The following is a 24414-nucleotide window of genomic DNA, read 5'->3' on the forward strand; positions in this document are numbered from 1 at the left end:
AACACGCGCTGGCCCCGCCGGGGGCGCCGAGAGCCCCCCACCAGCCCCGCCGGCCCCGCAGCCCCTCCGCCGGTCGGCCAGACGGGCAAGTTCAGAAATCGCGTAACCCTTCGCCGCGCGGCCTGCGTGCGACAAATGTTGTGAGGTAACAGGCTGCCATCGCACGGCGACGAGCCTCATTGCACGGGGGAGGGCGGGGCGCGCTCGGTTCTCGGTGAGCCTTTTTGGGGGCCTTGTGGAAGAACCCCAGCCCGGCTCAGCCCGGCCTGGCCTAAGGCCTGGCCGGCACAGCCCCGGCAGCACTGGCCCCGGGGCGCCGCGGGGGCCCGGCGCGCCCGTCCGCCCGTCCGGCCAAAACGCCTTGATCGCTCGCGCAGCACCGCGGCACCGCCACACGGCCAAGGATGCCGATGCGACGCCAGCCAACCGCTCCACGACGGGCACCTCTGACGGGCACCTCTGACGGGCACCTGGCGTGCCAGACTTTGTCTCGGGGAAATGAGCGGCCCATGTTGACTCGGAGCAGACGATGGACCGCTCGCCGTCTTGGTCGCTCTGTCTCTCTCGCACCTGCACGGCACGCCCCACGAGTGCGAGAGAGAGACGACTCGGCCGGGAAGCCCTCGTCCAGAGCCGCGTGCGTGCGACCGCCCGTCTGCCGCTGCTGCCGCTGATACGGAATACGGGGAGAAGATCCCGCTGGTGCGAGAATCCACTCGCCTTTTCGGCGACCTGCGAGGCCTGCGAAACGTCCAACCAAACCCTCGGCCCGCGCGCCAATGCCTCGCGGGGTGTGGGATTTCCCCGCCGTGCCCTGCCGTGCCATGGTCCCGGTTCGAGCGAGACAGGTTCTCTCTCTCTCTCTCTCTCTCTCTCTCTCTCTCTCTCTCTCTCTCCTCCAACAAACACAGTAACAAAAACACATACATACACTGCCCACCAACACACCCACACGCGCGCGCGGGTCGCGGGGGAGCGCCGGCGGCAGGCGGATGGATCACTGTCGCCGTGCTATCTCTCTCCTCGAGTGCGAAGTGGCGAAGTGAAGCCATTTGGAGTGGCCTGTCCGCGCCAAGCCAAATCACAAGCGCGCGACGTCAATACGCGATTCCGACGCGCGGCCAGTGCCAGCGGCAAAGCCTTCGGCAGCGCGACTCGCGGCCGCCGCGACGACCTAACCTCACAAATTTGTGTCGCGTCTGCGCGCACCCGCGGCGTCAGCAACCAGCGGCAGCACGCGGAGCACGCGGCAGTCACATCGGTATGAGAAATTCAGCATTCGTTGGAAGTCCCGGCCGTGCCGCCGCGGGCGGGGTCGCAGTAGTACTTACCAGCAGCAGGCCGGACAGTGTGCTCCCCGTCGTCGCGCTGGCTCCCTCGCGCACCCCGGCGGGCCGGGCGGGGCGGGCGGTGCGAGAGAGACGGTCGGCGGGCGCCTGCATCGGCGCTAGGCGGTGGCGCAATGACTTCCCGGCCGAGTCTCTGCCGGGCTCTGCCAGCCAGGCTCTGCCCGGCTCTGCGAGGGCAAGCGCAGGGCGGATCCAGAATGTTTAGCATACCTTTCCGGCGGGCCGGAAGGACGGGCCTCGCTCTGACGTCCGTGTGTGTTTCGAAAATGTGCGACTCCTTTCTTTATCGCCCTATGCAACCATTGTTGTGAAATTATTGTTGATGGATGGTGGTGTCTGTACGGGTGTTTTTGTTTTGTTTTCTTTTTTCGCCCCGTGGCGGCGGGGCGGGGGCTAGGTGCCGCCGTGGCGGCGGGGCGGGGGCTAGGTGCCGCCGCATGACGGGTCGGGTTTGTGCGTCTGTCCAGTGGCGCGGGGTCGAACGCCGCGCTCGACGCGCACGTGGACAGGGGGCACTTTTTGCACGTGCCCGCACGCGCTCTCTCACACACACACACGCACCAACACACGCAAACAGTGGCATGCTCGCCAATTACGAAGTGAACCAGATGCGGTGACGACATTGCGTCGGGCACAGAGTAAAGTCGTGGCGGCGTTTGGGGAGGTGTAGCAAGTTGCAGAGCCGCCGCCCCACCCCGCCGTGCCTCCCCTCACCCCGCCCCGCCTCGCCCCACCACACCCCCTTGCTTTCGGTTTACGTTTAATAGGTACCCGATAACGGGTCCGTGGCGGGCGGTGGCGCCGTGCCAGTGGCATGGACTCCGTCTCGGACTCCGTCGCCGGGAGTCACCCTGCGTCGTTGTGTCGTTGTCACCGTCGCGGTGGTCGCGAAAGTGTGCCGCCACACCGGCAGGCCGATCAGTCGCCCCGTCTCTCTCGCACCCACACGGGACGCCCCGCGAGTGCGAGGGAGACGGGGCGACGAAGAGGACTCTCGGAATCCGTCTGCGGCGGCGAGGTGCTCCCCGCTGCTCGACGCCGAGGATCGTGTCGACTGTGTTATTACACTGTCACCGGCGGCCCGCTGATGCCGCACACTTCGCCCTGTCTCTCTCGCACTCAAGGGGCGCCCAGGCAGTGCGAGAGAGACAGGGCGACGAGGTGGTCCCGGTGGCCACCATCACGCGCCGCTGGTTCATTATCAGCCGGCGCTTCTTGTCGCCCTGCAGGCAGGCAGTGAGGCCCTGCAGCGCTCTCTCGCACTCGTGGGGCGTGCCGTGTGGGTGCGAGAGAGACAGAAATGACTCTCTCGTCGTGACGTCATCTCGGTGCCAGTGACACGCATCGCACCCAAGGTGACTTGCTTCCGAAATTCGATTTCTGCTTGCCGTCCCCTCGGGCCCCTCGGGTCCCCCGGGGAGTGACGCGTGTAAACCTCGCCGTTCGCGAGATAACACGAGTCGGAGATCGCCGTCCGCGGCGGCGCGGCGCGGCCCGGCCCGGCACGACGGGGCGTCCAAGGGTGCCCCAGGGGCAGCCCGAGGCGGAATGGTGATCGCGGTGCCCGGCGAGACGGCGCGCCCTCGGACCGCCACCGCGGCCATCTCCGCCGTCTCCGCCGTCCCCGCCGTCCCCACTGGATCCGCGCCTGGACGGGGCCAAGCGGGGCCGGCAAGTGTGTGTTTGCGTTTTGCATGCCCGGCGCGCGCCAAAGCGCAGCCACTTCCATTGTGCTGCCGGTGCTGCGCCCGGTGCTGCGCCCTGCAGCCTGCAAAACCCTGACGTGATCTGCTTGAGATTCCCCGCACGCCCGCGCGCCAAACCCACCCACGCGCCGCTGTCAGGATGAAGAGTAAAAACGAAGTGGTGGGAAAACCGCCGAACACGGAGGAGCGGCCGAGCAAGTATCAGAAATGAATCGAGTGAGACGGAGAAACAAGTCAGCGAAAAGTAAACAAGTGATTGAGGACTGAAGGGGTTTAGGGCGTTTGGACGGTTGGCGCGCCGCCGTCGCTTCGCTGTGATTGGCTGGCGCTAATGAGCCCCGCTTCCGTCTCCGGGAGCCCCCCTTCCCTCCGCACGCGGCGTTACTAAAAGTCCCCATCGGAATGGAGCGAGACACGGCGCGGCGCGGCACGGCGAGGCACATGTAGGTCAGGCAGCCGTCAGGCGGGCACGGCGGCCGGCGTCGCCTCGCCCAGGAGGCCTGACAGAGGCCTCACTCACACACGCGCGCTGGCGGGGCGGCGGGGCGGCGGGGCGCGGCGGGGCACGCGGACTGGGTCAAGGCCGCCGATTCAAAGCAGCGGCAGCGCCCTGCCGACAATGAGCGCTTCATCCCCCACACTGCCTCGCTCTGTCTCCCTCGCACTCCCAGGGCGCCCCGTGTAGGTGCGAGAGAGACAGACGATCGAGGACGACGACCTGCCGAAGAGGGCCGCTGAATTTCTCATCCTCGGCGAGTAGACTTGCGCGGCTGGTGGCGCGGGCCGCGGGCCGGGGGCCGCACCCACAGCGCACTCTCCACAACACTTTCTGTCTGCTCGCCGGCCGTGCCTGTCTGTCTGCCTGTCCGCCCGTCCGCCCGGCCGGCCGGCCGTGGAGCGTCTCTACGATCTGACGGACTGGCGGCGTGGAGAAATGGCAGCCAGTGCGGAAGGCGAGAAGGCTGTTTTGCATTAATCGTTTTGTTCGGTGCGTCGTTTGCAACGAGGCGGGAGGGAGATCGCGGCCAGACCCAGTGCACCCCGACGCACTCGGCACCGCTCGAGATGACGAATGGGCGACTGGCGACACGCTCGATCGTAAACGACGCTTCCTTGACTGAGGCACCATCAAAACGAGCTGCGAATAGGAGTCCAGGAGCGTAAAGATTGAAGGCCACTGGAATAACGTTTAGTTACTGCGCGGAGGCTTGTATCACTGGCACCCTGAAATACACCCTGTGAAAAGAAGTCTCCAGAAGTCTCGGTGCAGTAGGCAGCGTCCTAAGGGACTGACACCGACCGTCTGAAGAAACGTCACTTTGTTCTGGTGGAAGTAGGCTGACTTCAACTTTGCTGAGAGTGTGCCGCCGCATCGTCATCGTCGCAAACACCCCTCCGGCCATCCCGCCCGCCGTCCGTTGGACTATAAACGTTGCCGAAATTAAATCTGCCTAATCAATGCGCCCCAACTTTCGCCCGGCCGCCACCTCGTCCCGCTACACTTCCGCAGTGGCTCGCACGGCACGGCACGGCACGGCACGGCACGGCACGGCACGGCCCGCGAGGCTGAGACTGTCGAGTGATCCGTTTCATCTTTCTTTGCTTGTCTCTTGTTTGATCCGCCTCACGTTTTCTCCGAGGCGCTACCACTGTCGTGCCGCTGCCTCCGTTGCCATGACAACCGCCGTCGGATTGCGAAACGGGGCGGCCAATATCGTGCCTGCATCATTTACACTCAGGCTCGCCTCAAAACGAGGAAAGACAACAATGTCTCGGAATTTCGCAATGAGTACAATTCTGGTGGTTTTCTTGAAAAATTCTGTTGCCACAATTTCAAGGCTCATTTTCCTTACTAACGTTGATAGTTAACATGACACTGTAGTCACATCCATTCAAAACTGAGAAGCTTTGATGAATAAATGTCATTTATTTATCATAAAATTGTTATAATTGTTAAGTGAGGAGAATCTAATTTTTCAACTCCTGTCGGGAAGTGACGACAAATTTTGACAGATCTGCCACAAACCGAAGTCAAAACGGCCAGTGTCGTTCGGCGACTTGAGGCTGGCGCGTCGCTCGCCGTTCTAGAAAGACAGCCGTGAGAAAACGAGACCTTCACGAACATCAATCAAAGAAAAACGCAAACCTTATAGTGTAGCATGGCCGTGTTGTTAGCAAAGAAACGGCGTCAAATTTTTTTTGGCACAAAGTTTCTCGCGCACGCTAGACCGAAAAAAATAAACGAAAACAAATAATGGGGGGCTATCCCAGTGGGCTCACTACACGCGCTGTTCAAACGCAGACGAGCGGCATGAAAGGCCTGAAGGGAGCCGCGAAGCGTTATCTACCTGCCGGCTCGCCAAAACGGAGATAAGTGTGCCGTGCTTCGCGCACCGTGTTCCGGGACGCATTGTGCCTTCTCTCTCTCTCTCTCTCTCTCTCTCTCTCTCTCTCTCTCTCTCTCTCTCTCTCTCTCTCTCTCTCTCTCTCTCTCTCTCTCTCTCCGCCACTGGAAGGCCTTCCAGAGAGACGACTGTCAGGCGGCGTGATTTACAGCCAATCTTTATTAAATTCATGAATATCTGGGTCAATTTGGCATTGACGCGCGGAGGGGGAAAGCTACGCAAGTTGTTCACACTGCTAGTTTGATTTCTCTATGCTCTGCCTGCCGGGACGACGATGACGAGACTGGCAGACTGAGAGTCGTTTTTCGTCGCTCTCTCTCTCTGTCGTACCCATAAGGGACGCCCCATGAGTGCGAGAGAGACAGAGCGACGGAAAACGACTCTCGGAATCAGTCTGCAGGTGCCGCTTCGCAGCCTTGCAGGGGGAAGTACACCTCCTCAGAGGCCTGGCCTCTTGTCCGGTGCGAAAAAAAAAATACTCTTACCTACTAGAAGGTACTGCACTGCACGAGGTCGTTACTCATCACGTGTGTGTGTGTATATGCGTGAATGTGAACGAGTGTATCTTTGTTCGAATGTTTGCATGTATGACGATTCGTCTGCATTTGCATCGTGCGCGCGCGCGCGTGTGTGTGTGTGAATTGTCCCGTCTGACCGCTGTGTGTGTGTGTGCGCGCGCGCCGGTGTACGTGACCTGATTAAAAAGATCACACTTGATTGATTTGATTTTTGGCGCGCTGTCCTTGAGGTGCGCGCACACAATGAGTGACTTGGGCTGGCTGGCTGGCTGGCTGGCGTGGCGCTTGACCGCAGCCCACAGCGTCACCGCGGCGCGGACCGCCGGGACCACGGCCATGCGGCTCGCTAGGGCGGCTCGGCCCGAGGCCCGGCCCCCACAACGACGTAACTAGAGTTCAGGAAATAGAGGTGATTATAGGGCGGCCGTTAACGAAAAGGTGCTGCTTTGCTTAATGCGGGTTGGGACACGGCGCAGCGCACATGTAACGCAGTGCAGGCCCACAGTGGGCCAGGAGACCGGTGGACGTGGTCGAAAATCCCGGACGCGTTTTGAGCTCAAGAGTCGCTAAATGGGACTCGAACCGAACGTGTGACCCCACCAATGGATTGCTCTCCGAACGAGGAATCCATTGATGGGGTCACACGCTGGGTTCGAGTCTCATTTAGCGACTCTGAGCTCGCCTCTCGCCTCCACCGGTCTTCTGGCCCACTGTGCCTCAGGCCCACGCCGCGCGACGCGTGGAGTCTCCAAACTTGCTGCGCTCATGCCGCCGGTCGGAGATCCCGATTGTTTTTTGCTGACCAGCCAGTCAGTGTATAGTGCAGCTACGCGATTTGGCGTCGCAGTAGACCTTGGAAGGAGAGAAAAAATTCCTGCACGGCCGGTGTTTGAACTCGGGCCCCCCCGCCAGCCTTCGCGCGCGCTCCGCTCCGCCCGCCGTGGCCCGCCAGCCCCGCCAGCCCCGCCAAGCAACAGGCGGGAATCTCAGAGCGCGCCTTGCCGCGTGCGCGCTCGGCCGCGCTTCGCCTTTGGGCTTCGCTGCTTCGCTAGACCTGCACACTGAGAGTCGTTCTCGTCGCTCTGCCTCTCTCGCACCTGCACGGGGCGCCCCGCGAGTGCGAGAGAGGCAGAGCGACGAAAATGACTCTCGGAATCGGTCTGCTGAGCGCTATCTTGGCCCTATCTTATCAACCGAGCCGCGCTACCGGCGCACCATTACCGAAATGTTGTGCTGTTACAGTGCCGTGTAAAACAACCGTCTGTCTGTCTGTCTGTCTGTCTGTTTGTCTGTCACGGCGTTGTCCTGTGCTGCTATACATGTTTTCAGTTGCGTAAATCGGGATATTGCCCCGCGCTGTTTGAACGATAGGTCACCTGTATAAAACGTGCGCGCGCGTCTGTGCCGTGTGTATGTGTGTGTGTGTGTGTGGGGGGGGGGGTCAAACGACATAAACCCGGTGGTCTACTCGCGTGAACCTTTCCGACCGTGCCAAAGTTGGATCAGTGTCGTGTCTACAAAAACGAAGTAGTTGCCGCCATGTGAACTGTTTCTCAATCCACGCTCCACACAATGCGATTGACTATCCGAAAAAAGAGAACATGAATAAACGAGTTTGAAAAATATGGAGCGCCCCGTGCGACCGCAACCCACGCAATTTATCGGCTGTCGCGAGATGACAGTGTCGAGTCTGCGGTCTCCCCGCCCCGCCCCGCCCCGCCCCGCCCCGCCCCGCCCCGTTGTTCGAGTAATCGGCTCCATCCACGGGGTGGAACCGCGCCACTGATCGTGGGTTCGAATCTCGGCGCTGCGAGTTAGTTTTCGGTTTTGCGGTGTACCCGCGGCACGTCTGCCACCCTTCACCACACACACAGCAGCGTGCGGGTCTTACACTTTCACTGAATACGCCCCGCGGCCCGCCGCAAAAATGTCGCCTTCGTCGATTCTCTTCGCTCGGCCGAGAGTCAACAGTCTGTCCTTTGCCGTCTCGGGGCGGCCGACCTTGGCTCTGGTTCGAACTCCACGGAAACCCGGAGGTTGGGTTTGGACTAACCTGAAGGTTTGTGGTTCCCGTAGCTGAGGGAGAGTGTGGACGGCCCACGTGACACTGGGTGCAACACTCCGGCAATGGCGCGGCCAGCACACTGGTGGAGGCCGTTTCCGAGGTCCTGGAAGTCCTGCCGCCGCATTCCGGAGCATCGCCTCGTCGCTCTGTCTCTCTCGCGCTCGTGAGGCGTTCCGCACGGGTGCGAGAGAGACAGAATCGATCCTGGGCCGACTTTGGCGGGACGGACGGGCAAACCGCCTCACAGAGAAAGTTACGACACACGAAGATGTCAACAGCATTTCCTTTTATTTCGTGTTCCAAGCGGAATTTCTTTTTTGCCCCCGCCGATCGGTAGCGGTAGGTGTATTCTGGTGTATCCCAGCGTCCTTTCCTGGGCGGGGTGCAAAACAACGCCACTTTGTTGTTGTTTTTCGGCGGCTCCACGCGGCGGGCACCTGCCTTCCCCCATTCAGGCCTGGCCGCCGTGCTCGCGCTGCTCGCGGACAACGCCCACATTCTCGCCAAATCAGGCCAAACGGGTACGCGAAAAGAAAATGTATCGGCCAGCCTGCCTCTCTGGAGCGCGCACGTCATGGCGCCTGTCAAGCGGCGGGTAGGCCACCCCGCGACGCGCCTCCCCGACGGGGGTGTCTACCTCCCGGGCGCTCGGCTCCCCTTAAGCGCGGGGACGAAAAACCGAGAGAGCTGGGAGCTAGGGAGCGAGGCCGTCGTCCCCTGGACGCGTTCACTACATTTTCACTGGCCGCCAATTATCATTTGGCCGGTCTATTTTTTTTTTTTGCCGACTTTCAACCAGCGTGCGTTTTTCCATCGCGCCCGTCCTGTGACATGAAGCAGTAAGGAAGCCGCCGATTACAACTCGCTTCATTTCCCCTCCGTTCACTTTTTACTGCGGCTGGGTCACCACTGTAGAGAAAGGTCGTCGGAAAAGCGCGCCTCACAGTGCAGTGACGCGTGCCGGCAGTGCAGTGCACAGTGTAGCGGACCATTTTACGACCACGGCGTCTGCTTGTCATCCACCAGCAAGCTCGTTGCAAGTGAGGGGCATCTATCTCTCTCTCTCTCTGCACTCACGAGGCTTTCCGTATGGGTGCGAGAGAGACAGACCGTTCGGAAATCAGCCTGCAGACAGTGGTCGTCGGCCACCTCCACGAGGGTGCGCGGCCGGCGCGGCAGGCTGGGCCAGTTAGCACCCGCGTCCGATGTGATCCTTCCCCCACCCCCCCCCCCTCCCCCTCGCGTAACATTTCCTTTCTCTTCCCGGCCCTGCCAGCGGAATACATAAGCGCCACGGCGCATCATAGGGGACCAAGTGCAGGTCGTGTCCGCCGCGGAGCCGCGGCCGGTGGCGGGGCGCCCGGCCAGGGTGCCGAGGCGGGGCGGGGCGGGGCGGGGCGGGGGGCGGGCGGCGGGGCGGGGCGGGGCGGGCGGCGGGGCGGGCGGCGTGCGGGCGGGGCGGGGCGGGGCGGGGGGGCGTGGCAGCCGGCGGGCTCACTCGGAAGCAGCACACTTCCGCGCTGCCGCCGCGGGGCCCCCGCGCGCCGCGCCAAGACCACTTCCCTTCATCGACAACAACAACATCACCATGGCGCACCACAGTGACATTCACTCCCCGCTAAGTCTTCGCCTCTTCTCAGCGCGGAAACACCACAAATAAACAAACGACAAAAAAACTTATTTCTCCCAGCGTCTGTGCGTATTTTCGGTCCGGTCTCGTCAGCGTCCAAAATAATATTCGATCCTGATAGCGTTTGCCACTACTGCACTGACCAGCCGGTCCGCTATATCGTATTTTGGTGCGCGGGCCCCGGGCGTCTAGGAGAGGGGGAGAGAGGGGGGTGCTAGTAGTGTGATTGTGGTGACCGAAAATATCGATGTCTGTGTTTGAACACGCGGCGCCGGCGCTATAAGCGTCATATGCCTGTCTGTCAGTCTATCAGTCTGTCTGTCTGTCTGTCTGTCTGTCTGTCTGTCTGCCTGCCTCAGTGTGTCTCTCTCTCGCCCCATCCACCGGACGACGACGAAAATCTAATTCCTATTCGAAATGGCGTGCACTGCGCTGCCTGTCGTCCTTGCTGCTCGCGGCCTACAGCACGGCCTACAGCACGGCCTACAGCCAAGCCATTCGGAAGATCGCTCTGTCTCTCTCGCACCCCCTTGGAGAGCCCCATGAGTGCGACAGAGACAGAGTGACGTCGGAGAGGCCGCATAGTCTGGCTGCTGGGTCCATTGAACGCCCTCAGAGCGTTATGCGAATTGAGGATCGATTCTTCATAACCAGTGTGGGCGCCGTGTCGCCTGTCTGTGTGTGAGCGTTGACGCGCTCGCGTGTGTGTGTGTGTCATCGTTGGCAAGCGCGGAACGAGGTCGTAAAAAAAAACAGGGATGAACATCATTGTCGACTTGTGCTCCGTTAAATTTTAGGACTGTTCGACTCCATTTTAACACCAATTATCTAAGCTTAATGTATGGGGAAAATCGGACGGATTTATTTTCTGCAAGTCAGTCGGGTGGACTGAAGACCATTGGATCGTCCATATTGATTTGACGACCACGAGCTCTGGTTGAGCTCCGCAAGGACAGCAGTGTCTACGTGCGTGTCTTTCTTTTTTGTCGTTTCCGCTGACACCTTCCCCATAAAAACATCTGAAAAACCGTTTCCCCTGCTGACTGATTCCGAGTGAGAAGTCTCTCTCTCTCGCACTCAGGGAGCGGCCCGTGTGGGTGCGAGAGAGACAGAGCGACGAAAGCAGTCAGGATATTGCACCACTGAACTGGAATAATAACCTCCAGGCGTGCAGGCCGAGCAGCCCGCCTGCCGCTGCATGCTGTCGCGGTGCAGAGGTCATGCCTGCGGTTTTCAAGGTCCGGCCAGCCGCCGTCCTGGAGTCGTGCAGTCCAGGACCTGGAGGACCCTAACTCGAAGAAATTCCCGCGTCAGATGTGTGCGCCGTCGGTGGTGTGTGGGAGAGAGAGGGGAAGAACCGACCAAGTGGCAAGGGCGGCCTGGACAGTTGCGGCGTGCGCTTTCAGCACACACACACACACACACACACACTGCACACGCACACTCCGACACAGAACCTGTTGGGTGAGGTAGTAGTGGCTCATTATGCTTGTGTGTGTGTGTGTCGCCCCTGCACAGTGTAACAGGTCACGGGACAGAGTGCGACCATGCGACAAGGAGAGCAAAATCGCGTTTGCAGATGCACGTACAAAACGTAATGTCGTGTTACAAAAAAAAAAAAAAAAGGTTGGTCAAATTTAAAAAAAAAATGAAAATAAAAGAACATGTTTTAAGCAGATTAACGTCCAGTTTCTTATAAAAAAAAAATAAAATGAATGGAAAATGTTCCGAGGGAGTTGACATCCAACTTATCGCGCTCACGCAGTAATGCCAGCGACGGTCCAGATTCGCCGTAGGCGCCGTAGGCGGTGTCCCATCAAGGTTAGGTTATCCGGCGTCAGAGCGTGCGTCAGTCCGCTGCAAGTGTGTGTGTGTGTGTGTGTGTGTGTGTGTGTGTGTGTGTGTGTGTGTGTGTGTGTGTGTGTGTGTGTGTGTGTGTGTGTGCGCGCGCGCGCGCGTGCGTGTGTGTTCTATTTTCGAGACCGCGTGGTGACGCCTGTCACCTGAGTCAATAATAACTCAACGGTTTATTGTCCTCCCCGCGAGCCGCGCGCACTCTTTTGCATGCGTGTGGCGCTTTTGCCGCGCTTTGCCGTTTCGGGCTGCCTGTTTTCACAGTGCAGGGTCATGAAGGCGCGACCGGAAGGCACAGGAAGGATCTGTGGTATGCGCTCGCGCCTCGCCAATGTGCACACTCGGGAAACTTTTTTTTTTTATTTTCTTTATCAAGTCGATAAGGATTGGCGCAATCGCTCGGCAAATTTGCTCAAAGTTTCAAACCTTTCCTGAGTGCGACGATGGAGATGACACGGCGGTTACGCCCCTGCCACACACACATCACTACACTGTTAGAAATAAATAGGCGAAAATCCCGGGGACTTCTTTTTTTAATATATTTTTTTGGTGCTGTATAAGAAATTGGAAACATTGAAGGTTTTGAAATTTTACGTAGACCAAAACCATTTTCCCCAATGAGTTGTTTTGGAAATTTCTAAGCTAGTTGTTTTTTGTTAACAGTGTGTTGTATTTTGCCAGCCATTGTGGGCCGCACTGCAACGCACTGCAACGCTGCAACTGCACTGCCATTCATTCCGGCCATTTGTGCGTCCAGTACGTAATTATTGCACGCGTCCTCGGCCGAGCCCTTGGCTGCCCTTGGCCTGCCTCGGCCTCAGACGCGCCTCGTAACAATAACAAAGTCAGAGGCGTTATTTTTCAGTAAAGTGCAGTTAAATCCGCAACAGGAAGCATAGCGCTGGTGCTTTATTCACACCGCAGGCGCACTGAAAAAAAAAGTGTTTCTTTCCTCGTTTTGGGCGCATGAAATGTTCGCTGAAAGGCAAAATATTATGAATCAATTTTCACAAAATAATTTTTATTTCAGTTCCTTGTTGTGATGCTTGTCTGAAGCCGTTCGTAGCTCGCGGGGGACATTGTGTTGCCACCACAGTTTGATGGCAGGGTCCGTGTCTCAATGACGTGTCACATTAAGGCGCCAATTGAGTGCGGACACACACACACACACACACACACACACACAAGCGCGCGCGCGCGCACGCACACACACCAAGGCAGTGGAGAGTGAAAGGAGCCTCCGGAAACAAAGCGAGTGAAGGCCGGAACGATAGTGCCGTGCCGTGCAGGATTGGCTGGCGAGGTGGACTAATTATTTCGGCGAGACATAGGCCGTCGAGAAAGGCGCGCGCAAACGTTATATTTAGTGAAATAGTTATATTTTTGGAACTCAGCTTCCTTTCATTTTTTTTTCAGAAACACTTGGTCTTTTTTCTACAATTTTTTTTTTGTGGTGTATTGGTGCTGGAACAGACGGGTGACATTGACCGATTGGTGGATTTCCTGATTTCGGCGAAGCCATTAGGTGGAACGGGTCTGCCTTGGGCGCTACACTACGGAGCGCGCAGTCGATACCCGCAGAGTGGCTCTGGGTCCGGGACGCGCTAATGGCGGACCCATCAGCAGGATTTCGGAGATGGACTCCATATCCGCTCTCCGTTTGTCAGTCTGCTTCGTTCTCTATTTTCGCTGATGTTCTTCCCCCCTCCCCCCCTCCTCTCTCTCTCACACACACACACCGGTACATACACGCGAAGCCTTAGTGGCCCTCAAATGTTCCCACAACGCCTTATTGGGGGATAGAGCGACCGGCCGGACTGCCCTGGAGATCAAAGACATGCCATGGAGAAAAGCCCCGTACAGTGTGTTGGTGTTGTTGTGGTGGTGTCCGCACTGGAGGGGAGCGGGAAGCGGCGGTGCAGCGAGTCAAGATCATACTAACGCGCGTCTTTCCCCGTTTATGACAGAACCGACGGTCGTCTGTCTTTCCGTCTGTTTTCCTGTCTGTCTGTCTGTCTGCTAGAGAAAGATGTACGCAGCCGCAGACAGGCGGCACGGCGGCATAGTGATCACAGGGCACAAGTGCGAGCGCTCAATGTTACAGCGTTCAGCAGAAGCTCACGCTGTCGTTACTCAACACTGGTCGGAGCCCCGAGGAGTCACTCCGAAAAAAAAAAACAAAAAAAAACATGGGTACTTGGATCATAAAAGGTGTGGAGTGTGTGGGTAGTGCTGTAAGTTCCTTACAAGTAGCCTACTGCAGATGGTCTCGAGTGAGGCAGGGGTCGGAAACGGCCTAGGGAGCGCGTGAGCCCGTGCGCCCCACCGCTGCCGACGCGCCGCGCGCGGCGGACCGCCCTGCATGGCGGTACTAAAATCGACAGAACTTTGTCAAAACTTCATCAAATCGATCAAACGAGGTCATTTTTGGATTCTACACAAAATTTCCTATCGATTACAAACAATGGTTTAGCGTTTCAAGTGTTTAAAACACGTTATTTTTCAATTATAAGTCAATTTTACCGGCAACCGACAGCCGACTTGATATTTCTCATTCGCTTAAAAAGTGATTTCTGTTTGTTTTAGGTCCATACATGCAGCGAGCCGATTGTTGGCCATAGTTTACTCTGTGGCGTGGTGTGTTTGGAATGTTGATACGACCTCTGGGGCGACCACAGTGATCCAAAACGTAACTTGGACATTTGGTACAAAATTGGTTTTTGCAACTTTGGAGGTTAAAAGCACAGCTTGTAAAATCACGTTTGTCATGTTCTATACGCCTAAGCCACCCAGAATTTTATTCTCTATCGCCCTGTGGTAAGCGTTTTGCGAAAGGAGATCAAACTTCAGATATCTCGCAAAAGTTCCGAAACACTACGAAAACGCCGTAACAGTACAAGCAAACGGGGGAGCTTAATGTAAACAAACTATAGCTCGGATTGAAAATCTGACACCACCACGTTGTAGCGCGGACAATTTTACAAGCCATAGTCTAAGCTCATCGCAATCAGACCATCGGTTTGAACGTAGCGAGCAAATCTCTTAACCCCTGTTCAGTGCGCCGCCACAGTAATTTCTCATACTGCCGCCGCCTGACCAAACCCGACGTTAAATCTGTCTTTTAGAATATATACTGCTGTTTTCGAACCGATGGTCCGATTGCGATGAGCTTAGACTATGGCTTGTAAAATTGTCCGCGCTACAACGTGGTGGTGTCAGATTTTCAATCCGAGCTATAGTTTGTTTACATTAAGCTCCCCCGTTTGCTTGTACTGTTACGGCGTTTTCGTAGTGTTTCGGAACTTTTGCGAGATATCTGAAGTTTGATCTCCTTTCGCAAAACGCTTACCACAGGGCGATAGAGAATAAAATTCTGGGTGGCTTAGGCGTATAGAACATGACAAACGTGATTTTACAAGCTGTGCTTTTAACCTCCAAAGTTGCAAAAACCAATTTTGTACCAAATGTCCAAGTTACGTTTTGGATCACTGTGGTCGCCCCAGAGGTCGTATCAACATTCCAAACACACCACGCCACAGAGTAAACTATGGCCAACAATCGGCTCGCTGCATGTATGGACCTAAAACAAACAGAAATCACTTTTTAAGCGAATGAGAAATATCAAGTCGGCTGTCGGTTGCCGGTAAAATTGACTTATAATTGAAAAATAACGTGTTTTAAACACTTGAAACGCTAAACCATTGTTTGTAATCGATAGGAAATTTTGTGTAGAATCCAAAAATGACCTCGTTTGATCGATTTGATGAAGTTTTGACAAAGTTCTGTCGATTTTAGTACCGCCGTGCAGAGCGGTCCGCCGCGCGCGGCGCGTCGGCAGCGGTGGGGCGCACGGGCTCACGCGCTCCCTAGGCCGTTTCCGACCCCTGAGTGAGGTGATGCCTTCACTACAACAAAAAACGGAAAAGTACGATTTTTTTTAGCAGATGATACCTTAAAAAAACATACCCGTAGTCATAGTACAAGACACTTCTGAGGTGTCAGCTTGCCCTTTTCTGGAGCGTTCGACAGTGTTTTCACAGTGTGTGTGTTGACGGGGAGCTCATTACAGTGCAGATTCGCGGAGAGGAGCGCGGCATGCCGGTCGGCAGACTAGGCGGAGGGGAGACAAGGACGAAACTCTTTTGCGACACACTTTCATTGGCGAGTCGCGGTTCTGGGATTCCAGTGGCGTGGCGCCGCGGCGGAGGCAGAGCCGGCAGAGCGAAGGGCCACCAGAGGCAAACACGAGCTAACGGAGAGGTTAGGTGGGGTTGGGTTACATTAAGTCCATGCAAGGTTCCTTTGAACGTAGGCCAGGCTAGCTTAGTTCTAGGTAATGCTGGCTCAGCCGCGCGAATAAATGGTTTCAGTGTGTTTTGGTGATTTCGGGACGGCCCCATGAGGCCGAGGCCCACACAGGCCGGCCGTCAGGCAGCCAACTCAAACGCTGCCAAACGGCTCGCCGGAGCGGCGGGGTGGTCCTTGACCAGTCCTTGGGCGGCCGACGCTTGAACGACTCGCCTCCGTGAGATAGAGTACATCAAACTTGGAAGCGACAAGCACAGTAAAGTGGCAATTTAGGTGTTTTCGGCGTTGAAGCGAGTTTCTGAAAATTTTAAGCATGTAGGATTGGTTAGGTTTGGAAGTACAAGCTTCGGCTACCTTACTTTAGGTTATGCTAGTGTAAGTGTTCTGGATGGGGAAAACTGTGAACCATGTCCGAGACTCTTCCGTATCAGTGGCTCACCTGTTTTCTTCCTCTGTTGCAGGACGCTGCCCGCGCGCAGGCCGGGGGAGGCGGGGGCGGCGACGGGGTGCTCGCGGCCGCCATGTCCACGGAGTCCGTCGTCGTCAACATGAAGGAGCTGGGCGGCCGTTGAAATCGCAGGTGTCGCCCTGTCAGTGCTGCCAACCGACTCGGATGAGGCGCGGGCGGCACTGGACGGCAGTGTTGCCACCCTGCCATGTTGAACTGCACCGACTTGGAGTGCATCCTCCACCACCACCACTACTACCACCACCTGCACCAGCTGCAGCACCATGGTGAGTACCAACAGTCACCTTCTAGAAGCGCGCCGCGGGGCGTGCCCTGGTGTGCCCCCGTGGAAACCAAGCCCCGCACGACCAGCACGTCGGGCACGTCAAGCCGGTCGCTGGCCCGCAGAGTCTTTCACGTCGCCCTGCCTCTCTCGCACCAACACGGGACGCCCCTCGAGTGCGAGGGAGACACGGCACATCAGTCCGCTGGGCCCGACAGCGTCTGGCCGTTTCGACAGCAGGGCGGCCGGGACCCTTTTAGGCAGCGAACCAGTTGTTGCTCGGCGCGATCCTAAGCCCCACGCAAAACTTGCCCCCCGGAGGCACGCGTCAGTGTGTGTGCGTGTGTGTAATGCCCCACTGCTAGCTCGAGGCGCTTGCGAGCAACAAAGCGCGTAAAGTCCATGGGCCAGTCGTGTCCGCCATACGTTTGCCGTCGTCCCTTTTCGTTTTCCAACATGCGTGAACGAAAGACGCACGCACTACTCGCCAATTTCCTGCCCCTTGTTTTTGCTGCTGCTTTGGTTGTTGTTGTTGTTCGCTGCCGTGGCGCGAAGCTGCTCGGCTTCCGGACTGCCGAATCTGGATAAGGGCAGGCCAAGGATTCAGCAAACAACATAAACAACGCCTTAGTTTATTGTCGTCGCTGAGGTCGTTTCTTGTTTTTGTTTATTGGCAACCGTGTTCTTTCACGCTGCCTCGCCCACTGCGCGGCACGAACTTGGCTATCGCGGCGCAGTCGTCGGACACTAGTCGAATTTGCAGCACGGAAAAACTTTTTTCCTTCCTATTTTTTTTTGGTGGAGTGTGCTGGCTTTGTCTGTCAAGGCGCCAGACAGGCGTTGCACGTGTTCACCTCCACTGTCACAGATAACACACTTTCGGCGGGATTAGTGACTCTTCCATCACTGGCCGGCTGACGGCAGTGACGGCTCCGAGTTGGGCAACGCTTTGCCGGAAACGCCGGGAAATTAACCTACCACTAGAAACAAAATCGTAACTTGTCGTCATTGGCCCGCTGCGCTGCCCGAAGATACTCCGCTCGTTGCGCGCGTACTTGACGATCGATGCAACAAAAGTAAGCAAACGTCCTTTCCGTCGATTCGACTCTGGGTAATTTGTTGGCAGTGCAGTCCGGACCGACTTGTTTGATACTGCTTATTCCTTTTTGGTCATTTCAATCCACTCGTCTCGCGACAAAGCATGCAATGCTGTGCTGCCCCGACCTCGTCGACCTTTGGCTTTACTGCCGAGCCGGTTGGCTGCCAGCTCGGTCTGGCGGCGCGGCGGCCGGCGGCACGACGGCCTGGCTGCCAGCATGGCCTGGCCGCGCGGCGTCCCCAAAGGAAATCCACTTGACTTCCACGCCGCGCCGCTGCGCTATGCAGCCGTCACGTCCACCTGCCGTCCACACTGATAACGCGCCAATCGTTACGTAATATTTGAATCGCTCGGTCGTTCTGTCTTTTTTTGGATGCCGCCCGCGTCACCTCGTGCGACTACTAGCGACGCACGACACTGACTTCTTATAATTTTGAAAACATTTTTTAGTTCTAGAAACTGCATTTTTTCTAGGTGTAATTTGATCGTTGCCTTGCGTTCACGGCCAAATAAGGCGTGTCGCAGTGCTCCCGACTGTGTATAACTCGCTGTGAATTAAAGGCCCAGATGGGCGCGCATGTCGGCGGGTGCATTTGCACTCCCACTTGCATGCCTCCCTGCCCGCGAGTGCAAACCTATGTCGGTGCACGTTCTAATACGCGCACACAGAGAGGTGCTGGAGCTTTCTAAGCGAACACGCGCGGGTAAATTTGCGGAAATGATTGCCCTTGTCGGAGATGTTGCAGATTGCAGCCGCAAACCCAGCACACCTTACAACCCGAGCTGTCGATTGTTTTTTTTTCATTTTCTGACGAAATGAATTTTAAAATGAACGGAGTTTGCCTCATTTGGTTTATAAAGAAATACCAGTGGGTAGTTTAAGTTTTTTTAAAGCCTGTATCATGCAGAAAAAAAATTAGGTGAGCCAATATAATTTTTCAACTGGTTAACCTTATTAATTTTTACATAGTAGGCGGATGCCCATTGACATAAAAACTAACGGTCAATAATAAGGGACTCTCAACAAATCCTGATTGTGCTGTGATGTAAACTGCCGGCGGTTTTTCGAAGCGCAGAGACTGGCTCAAGATTTCGCCGTGTGCAGGTGCGTCCGGCCGTGTGCAGCGGAACAATGCGAATCGAAATCGAAAGTGGCGTGCCTCTCTCTCTCTCTGTCTCTCTCCCTTTCGGCAGCTTTACGTGTGAGCGGGCCGCGGGCGGCCTCTCCTCTCCAAACCAGTCCAACAAAGAGGAGAATGCTGTAAAAGTACCGTCCGTTTTTTTGAACGGAGCTGCCTCTGCTTCTTCTCGTCTGCGTCACGCGCGCGCGCGTCGCGTTCGTCACGTTCGTGACACTGCACTGTGACCTCGCGCGTGACCACTTGACCTCCGAAGACGCATCGGATTTTCATAATCGTTAATTGTTGTTGTTGTCACTGCTTCCGATGGGACTCGCACCGACATGCGTACGCTCTCCCTGCTCTCCCCGTTGGTGGCCGTGGCGGCACGCGCGGCACGGATGACTCCTTTGTGACATAGACACATTGTTGCTTCCTGAGGGAGAAAGTCGAAGCGATGATGGCTGCCTTGTACGGCTCTTGTCTTTGCTTCGGATGCATTGGGGAAAAGGAAGAACGCCTGGCTGCCGGGCTGGCTGCCTGCCTCGGGCTGCTGCCAGCCCCGCCAGCCCCGCCAGCCCCGCCAGCCCCGCCAGCCCCGACGGGCTGGCTGGCTAACTTGTCGCGGGCGAGCTTGTAAGTCAAGAAGGCGGGCAGGCCTCTCTTCCCTGTCACCTGGCCTGTAAAGGAAAGTATATAAGGCCAATGGCTACACTTCTGTGGCAGCGAAAAGAAAAAAAAACCCTTAGAAAGCAGAACAAATAGAGACACTATCGAATAAGTTATCACCTTCGTCAGCTGTGTTGTGACGTTTCGCTCGTCTGCGACAGGTTACGTTTTCCACTCGTCTTCCGGTGCTCAAGTGTTTATTGGCAGCTCCTTGCGTCAAGAGGGTGACACCCCGGCAGATGTGCGAGGCACCGAGACAGACAGACAGGCAGGCATAGGTAGGGGCCCCCTCCTGCCGGGTGGGCTTCGCCTTGGCCGTGCCGGCAGCTCCGCCCGGCGGGTAGGCAGCCTACGCGGCGGCCCCGCGCGCCTCTGCCGCCGCCGGCCTACCCGCCGGGCGGGCGTTACGCCGGCGGAGTGCTGCCCGCGGCGACGAGCCGACCGCCACACGCGTCAAGCCGCCACGGCCACCACACCGCGTCGTGCTGGCTGTGCTGGCCGGGCGTCGCTGGGGCGGGGAGGGGGCCTCCTCAAAGCAGGGCCGCACAGTGGGCCAGAACACCGGTGGAGGCGGACAAAACTCTAGACGCGTTTCGAGCTCCAGAGTCGCTAAATGGGACTCGAAGCGAGCGCGTTACCCCACGAATGGATTCCTCGTTCGGAGAGCATCCATTGGTGCCCCCCCCCCTTGGTTTATGGGACCGCCCCGATAGAAATCGGCGGGTTCCGCATGCACCTCTTGCATAGCACCGCGATTAAGTGGGCGTCGCTTATTCAGCGGACGGAAAAGCACCTGGTCTATTATTCTCTCCTTTGTTTTTATTTTTGTTTTTGTTTTTTTCGCCGTGGAGGTGGCCGTTTCCACGCGGCACCTTTCCGCGCACCAGTTGACGCCGTTTTCCAGTCACAGACTCATTCCGAGAATCGCTCTCTGTCTCTCTCGCACTCGCGGGGCGTTCTCGGGAGTGCGAGAGAGACAGAGCGACGAAGACGACTCCCGGAATCAGTCTGCCGGAGGAATTTCTTCTCACGTCGTCTTTGCATTTTCCCACGGCAGCGACGTCCGCGTGCGCTAGGCTGGGCTGGGCGTCCCGCTGGCCTAGGCCAAGTGCTTGGCGCCGCTTCGAACGCCGCCAGCGCCCACTTAGCCCTTAATGGTAATGGTAATGGTGGGTAGGCAATGCTGCAGTGGAGGACAGCTCCGCTTGGCGGGTTGCCTACTCGTTGGTTTGCAGGGGTTTTGTATCAGCCTTAGAGAGTGCGAGACTCTGATTAGTAGTTTGGTCGCTCGCCTTTTTACATGTATAGGGAATTCTCAGCAATTCCACGCGCGTCGGAGTGGGTGGGTTTTCCCCGCGGCCGCGCCACTGGTAGCGTGGCAGCGCCGAAGCAGCCGAAGCAGCGCCACCTGCTGGCCAGGAACACGACACGAAGATCGGCCGCGCCGCCAGTCCAACTCGTCCCACACTGGAAAAAAATGAGCTGGTTATTTGGAGGAAGTATTGTTGTCGGGCTAGGGGCGTACCGCATGAGGTGTGTGTGTGTGAGAGAGAGAGTTTTTTTTTTAGTTTATGAAATGCTTTATTGGGGGGATTTGAATTGACAATCATAGGGATGATCACACCTTCCCCCTGAATGGAGACAACCCCCTGGTCTCTGGCTCCGCCCCTGCGAAGGCCTCCCTGGACCGCTGCGCCGCTACGCCGCCGCACTGCGCACCGACAACTAGAACAACAACACGAGAGCCTTCTCCGCACAACGAGCGGCCGACAAGTGGATGACTGATTGTTCCTGGGCCGTGATCTCTCGGTTCGGGTACTGTCTGTCTGTCCGTCCGTCCGTCTGTCTGTGTGTCCGTCCGCCTAGCGCGCGTCCGCGTGACAAAGAAGTATGGCCGTTCCGCGTGTGCGTGCGGTCCGCCCGTCCGTCCGTCCGTATTTGGGCACAGGGCAACAGGACATTGACATTGGCCGGGCCGGCGGGCCGACGGGCCCAGAGGCCGCCGAACACACTCTAGCCGCGCTTGAGCAGGTCCAGGAGCAGCCCTCTCTCTCTCTCTCTCTCTCTCTCTCTCTCTCTCTCTCTCTCTCTCTCTCTCTCTCTCTCTCTCTCTCTCTCTCTCTCTCTCTCTCGTTCCATGAGCGCTCTTGCGTTCTCAGGTCGCCCTCTCGTTCCCGCTATGGCGCCTGGTGCGGACTTAAGGCGCCGCCTCGACAGACAATTCCTCCCCGTATTGCACCTTGGTCGCTGAGCATGTCAGCGGCGTCCCTGCCCGTCCGCTTTACTGCGATCGTTACTTTCAGTCGCAGTTGCTATCCTGTTCTCTTCTTTTTCATCTCCACTCATTTTCTTGTTGGCACGTCAGGCGACGGAAGCCGTTTCGCGTGAATTAGTTTCGCAACGCTGTGAATGACCTAGTACGGTATAGGAATTAAGCACTGTAGCAAGTCCCGTCAAGCTTAGCGATGATATTGCAGTCGCGAGTTGCTATCTGTGTCTCTCTTTTATCTCCACTCATTTTCTGTGTGTGGCAACGTCAGGCGAGGAAGCCGTTTCGCGGAATTTTTTTCGAGACGTGTGGGTGACGGTAGTAGGTGATAGGAAAAGCACTGAGCAAGTTAAGTTAGGTTGCTGGTTAGGTTAGGTTGCTGGTAGGGCTAGGTTGCTGGTTAGGTTAGGTTGCTGGTAGGGCTAGGTTGCTAGTTACGTCAGGTTGCATAGTTTTCTCCATGGTAAAAGAGCGAGGGAAACGAGAGCGAACTGCAGCACGAAACGCGCCACGACACAATAATCACTCGCATGTTTGTTCTCCATTTAATTGCGTGACTTTGTCGCACTCGCTGAGCTTATACCGATCGTGGTTGTTGTCCTCTCTTCTTTTTACGCGGCTGACATGATGAAGATGACAATAAAGCGGCGGTCGTGTCGACGACGACGACGTCCTGGTGACACAATGATGGGGTGTGTGACCAGGACGACAACATGAGGAAATCCGACGAATCAGCCAACAGCCAGAAACTTTTTTCTTGCCATCAAAAATAAAGTTGTTCTCGACGGAGGCGGTTTTTGTTTTAGTTTCCCACACTTAACCCGAGGGGGAAACCACCTCCACGGATCATGGCTGGGCGCGCCATTTGACTGTTGTTGGGGACGACACAACAAAGTACTCACATCGATCAAATGCAACAAAAATAATCATGCAAAATGGTGACAAAATGAAAACAACAACTCACTACAGCAACATGCTGAAAGCGGCAAGATACTAGAGGTGGCGACTTTATACTCTCGTGAAGAAATAATATTGAATGTTTGAAGGGCAATTTTGCCCGTCTTGGAAGACCTTAGCAGCGCGCGTGCGCGTGTGTGTGTTTGTGTGTGTGTGTGTGTGTGTGTGTGTGCGTGTGTGTGTCGGCGCACGGACACGCGCGGTGTGACACGGTGTGGCGGTCGGAGCACGCGGTGGTCGCGGCCCTCGTGGTCCTATGCCATCCCCCCACCGCGGCCCGGCCGGCCCGTCCGTCCCGCGCGGACAGCTGCTCTGTGGGATCCTCTCTTGACGGCGTGGCCGCGCGGCGTTCCGCAGCGTTCCGCAGCGCGGCGGTGGCCGATGTGCCGCACGCCGCCTCGCCCGCTTCGCCTGCTTCGCTAGTCGGAGCGAGCTTCCGCCAGGATCGCCAACGCGCCGGTCGCGCCTCTCCGCGGACCGAACCGAAGCGAAGCGACTCGAACCGCGCGGCGCGACTCCGCGCTCGTCGCCGCCGCCCCGAACCGGACCGCGCTTTCGGCCGCCGCTCGGGAAGGCGTTCGGAAGGCCACCCCCGAGGGTTGCCGCCACCTTCGAACGAAAACATCGAAAAATCGTTGCTGCGTGTGCACTGTGAATCTTGAAGTGTGTGTCAGTGAAGTGAAACAGTGAAGTGTCGTGTGTGTCAACATTATATACACGCGGGACTGACTGACTTTTCGATTCTTTTGGAATAGTGTAGGTGTTGCACCCGTTTACAGTGTGTGTGATGGCCGTGTGCTGCTGACAAACAACCCAGTAAAGAATGCTTCGCGTCGTGACCGCTGCGTCGCCACGGCACCTTCGGCCAAAAATTCTTGAGATAACAGTTCCCCTGTGAAAAAGTGTTTATTTTAGTGAAGTGCTTCGACCTCAGCCTAGACCCCGCAGGAAGTCTGTTCGAAAGGCTGCTATCGAAAATCCGGTGGCTTCTACCAAAAGCTGGTTGCTAAGACCGGGCTTTTGTACGACGACCGCCCCAGCTTAGTTATCAATTACCACAACAAAGTCATTTTTTTTTGTTCATGCAGCCCCTAATCGAACACTCTTCGATGACTGTCCTCTTCGGCGACCGACATCCTTTTATCGGCGATTAAGGCTAGAGAGGCCTGCAGGCAGACTGATTCCGAGAGTCCTTTTCGTCGCTCCTTCTCCCTCGCACTCGACCGGCGTTCCGTAATGGTGCGAGAGAGACAGACCGACGACTCTCGGGCAGCCTGCTGCTCTGATTCCGACACCCTTATCGCTGGCTTTTGTTGCCATCCACGCCACTCGAAGTTCCTGCAGTGGCGGATCCAGAGCCGGCCCTAAAAAGGGGGGGGGAGCTGCCCTTTGCCAACTTACAGTGGCTTTCCGCCTACTTTTCTGGCGGCTACCTAGGGGGCAAGGGGGAGGCAATGGCCGTCTTGCCCAGCCGCTTTCCGAATCCGCGCTTGCACGCTTCGTCTCTCTCGCACCTCACCTCACGAGACAGACAGACAGACAGACAGACAGACAGACAGACAGACAGACAGACAGAGGAGCGACTGGATCGGAGCGCGCTAGCGTCGACAATGTCTATGTCTACCTCCGGGCGCTGTGCTAGGCAGCGCTGCGCCGATGTCGGTCCTAAGTCTAATTTGATGTGGCTGCCTGGAGTGCTGTTTGGATAGCAATCTCTGCGGCCGCGCTGCGCCGCG

The 24414-nt window shown here is 57.0% G+C and overlaps 1 protein-coding gene across 2 annotated transcripts in view; it reads left to right on the plus strand.

Moving 5' to 3' along the window:
- LOC117646712 overlaps positions 1–24414 on the plus strand; it is an 88610-nt gene that overhangs the window by 919 nt on the left and 63277 nt on the right. Inside the window, exon 2 of one of the 2 annotated variants that reach the window (XM_034387843.1) lies at positions 16297–16570. In XM_034387843.1, the coding sequence (XP_034243734.1) occupies positions 16492–16570 (79 nt within the window). In that variant the 5' untranslated portion in view covers positions 16297–16491. Of the gene's footprint in view, positions 1–16296; positions 16571–23238; positions 23435–24414 lie in introns of those variants that run through there. The other variant, XM_034387842.1, reaches the window with a different exon arrangement.

The sequence above is a fragment of the Thrips palmi genome, unplaced genomic scaffold, assembly GCF_012932325.1.
Source record: "Thrips palmi isolate BJ-2018 unplaced genomic scaffold, TpBJ-2018v1 HiC_scaffold_2, whole genome shotgun sequence".
In the NCBI taxonomy this organism is placed as follows: domain Eukaryota; kingdom Metazoa; phylum Arthropoda; class Insecta; order Thysanoptera; family Thripidae; genus Thrips; species Thrips palmi.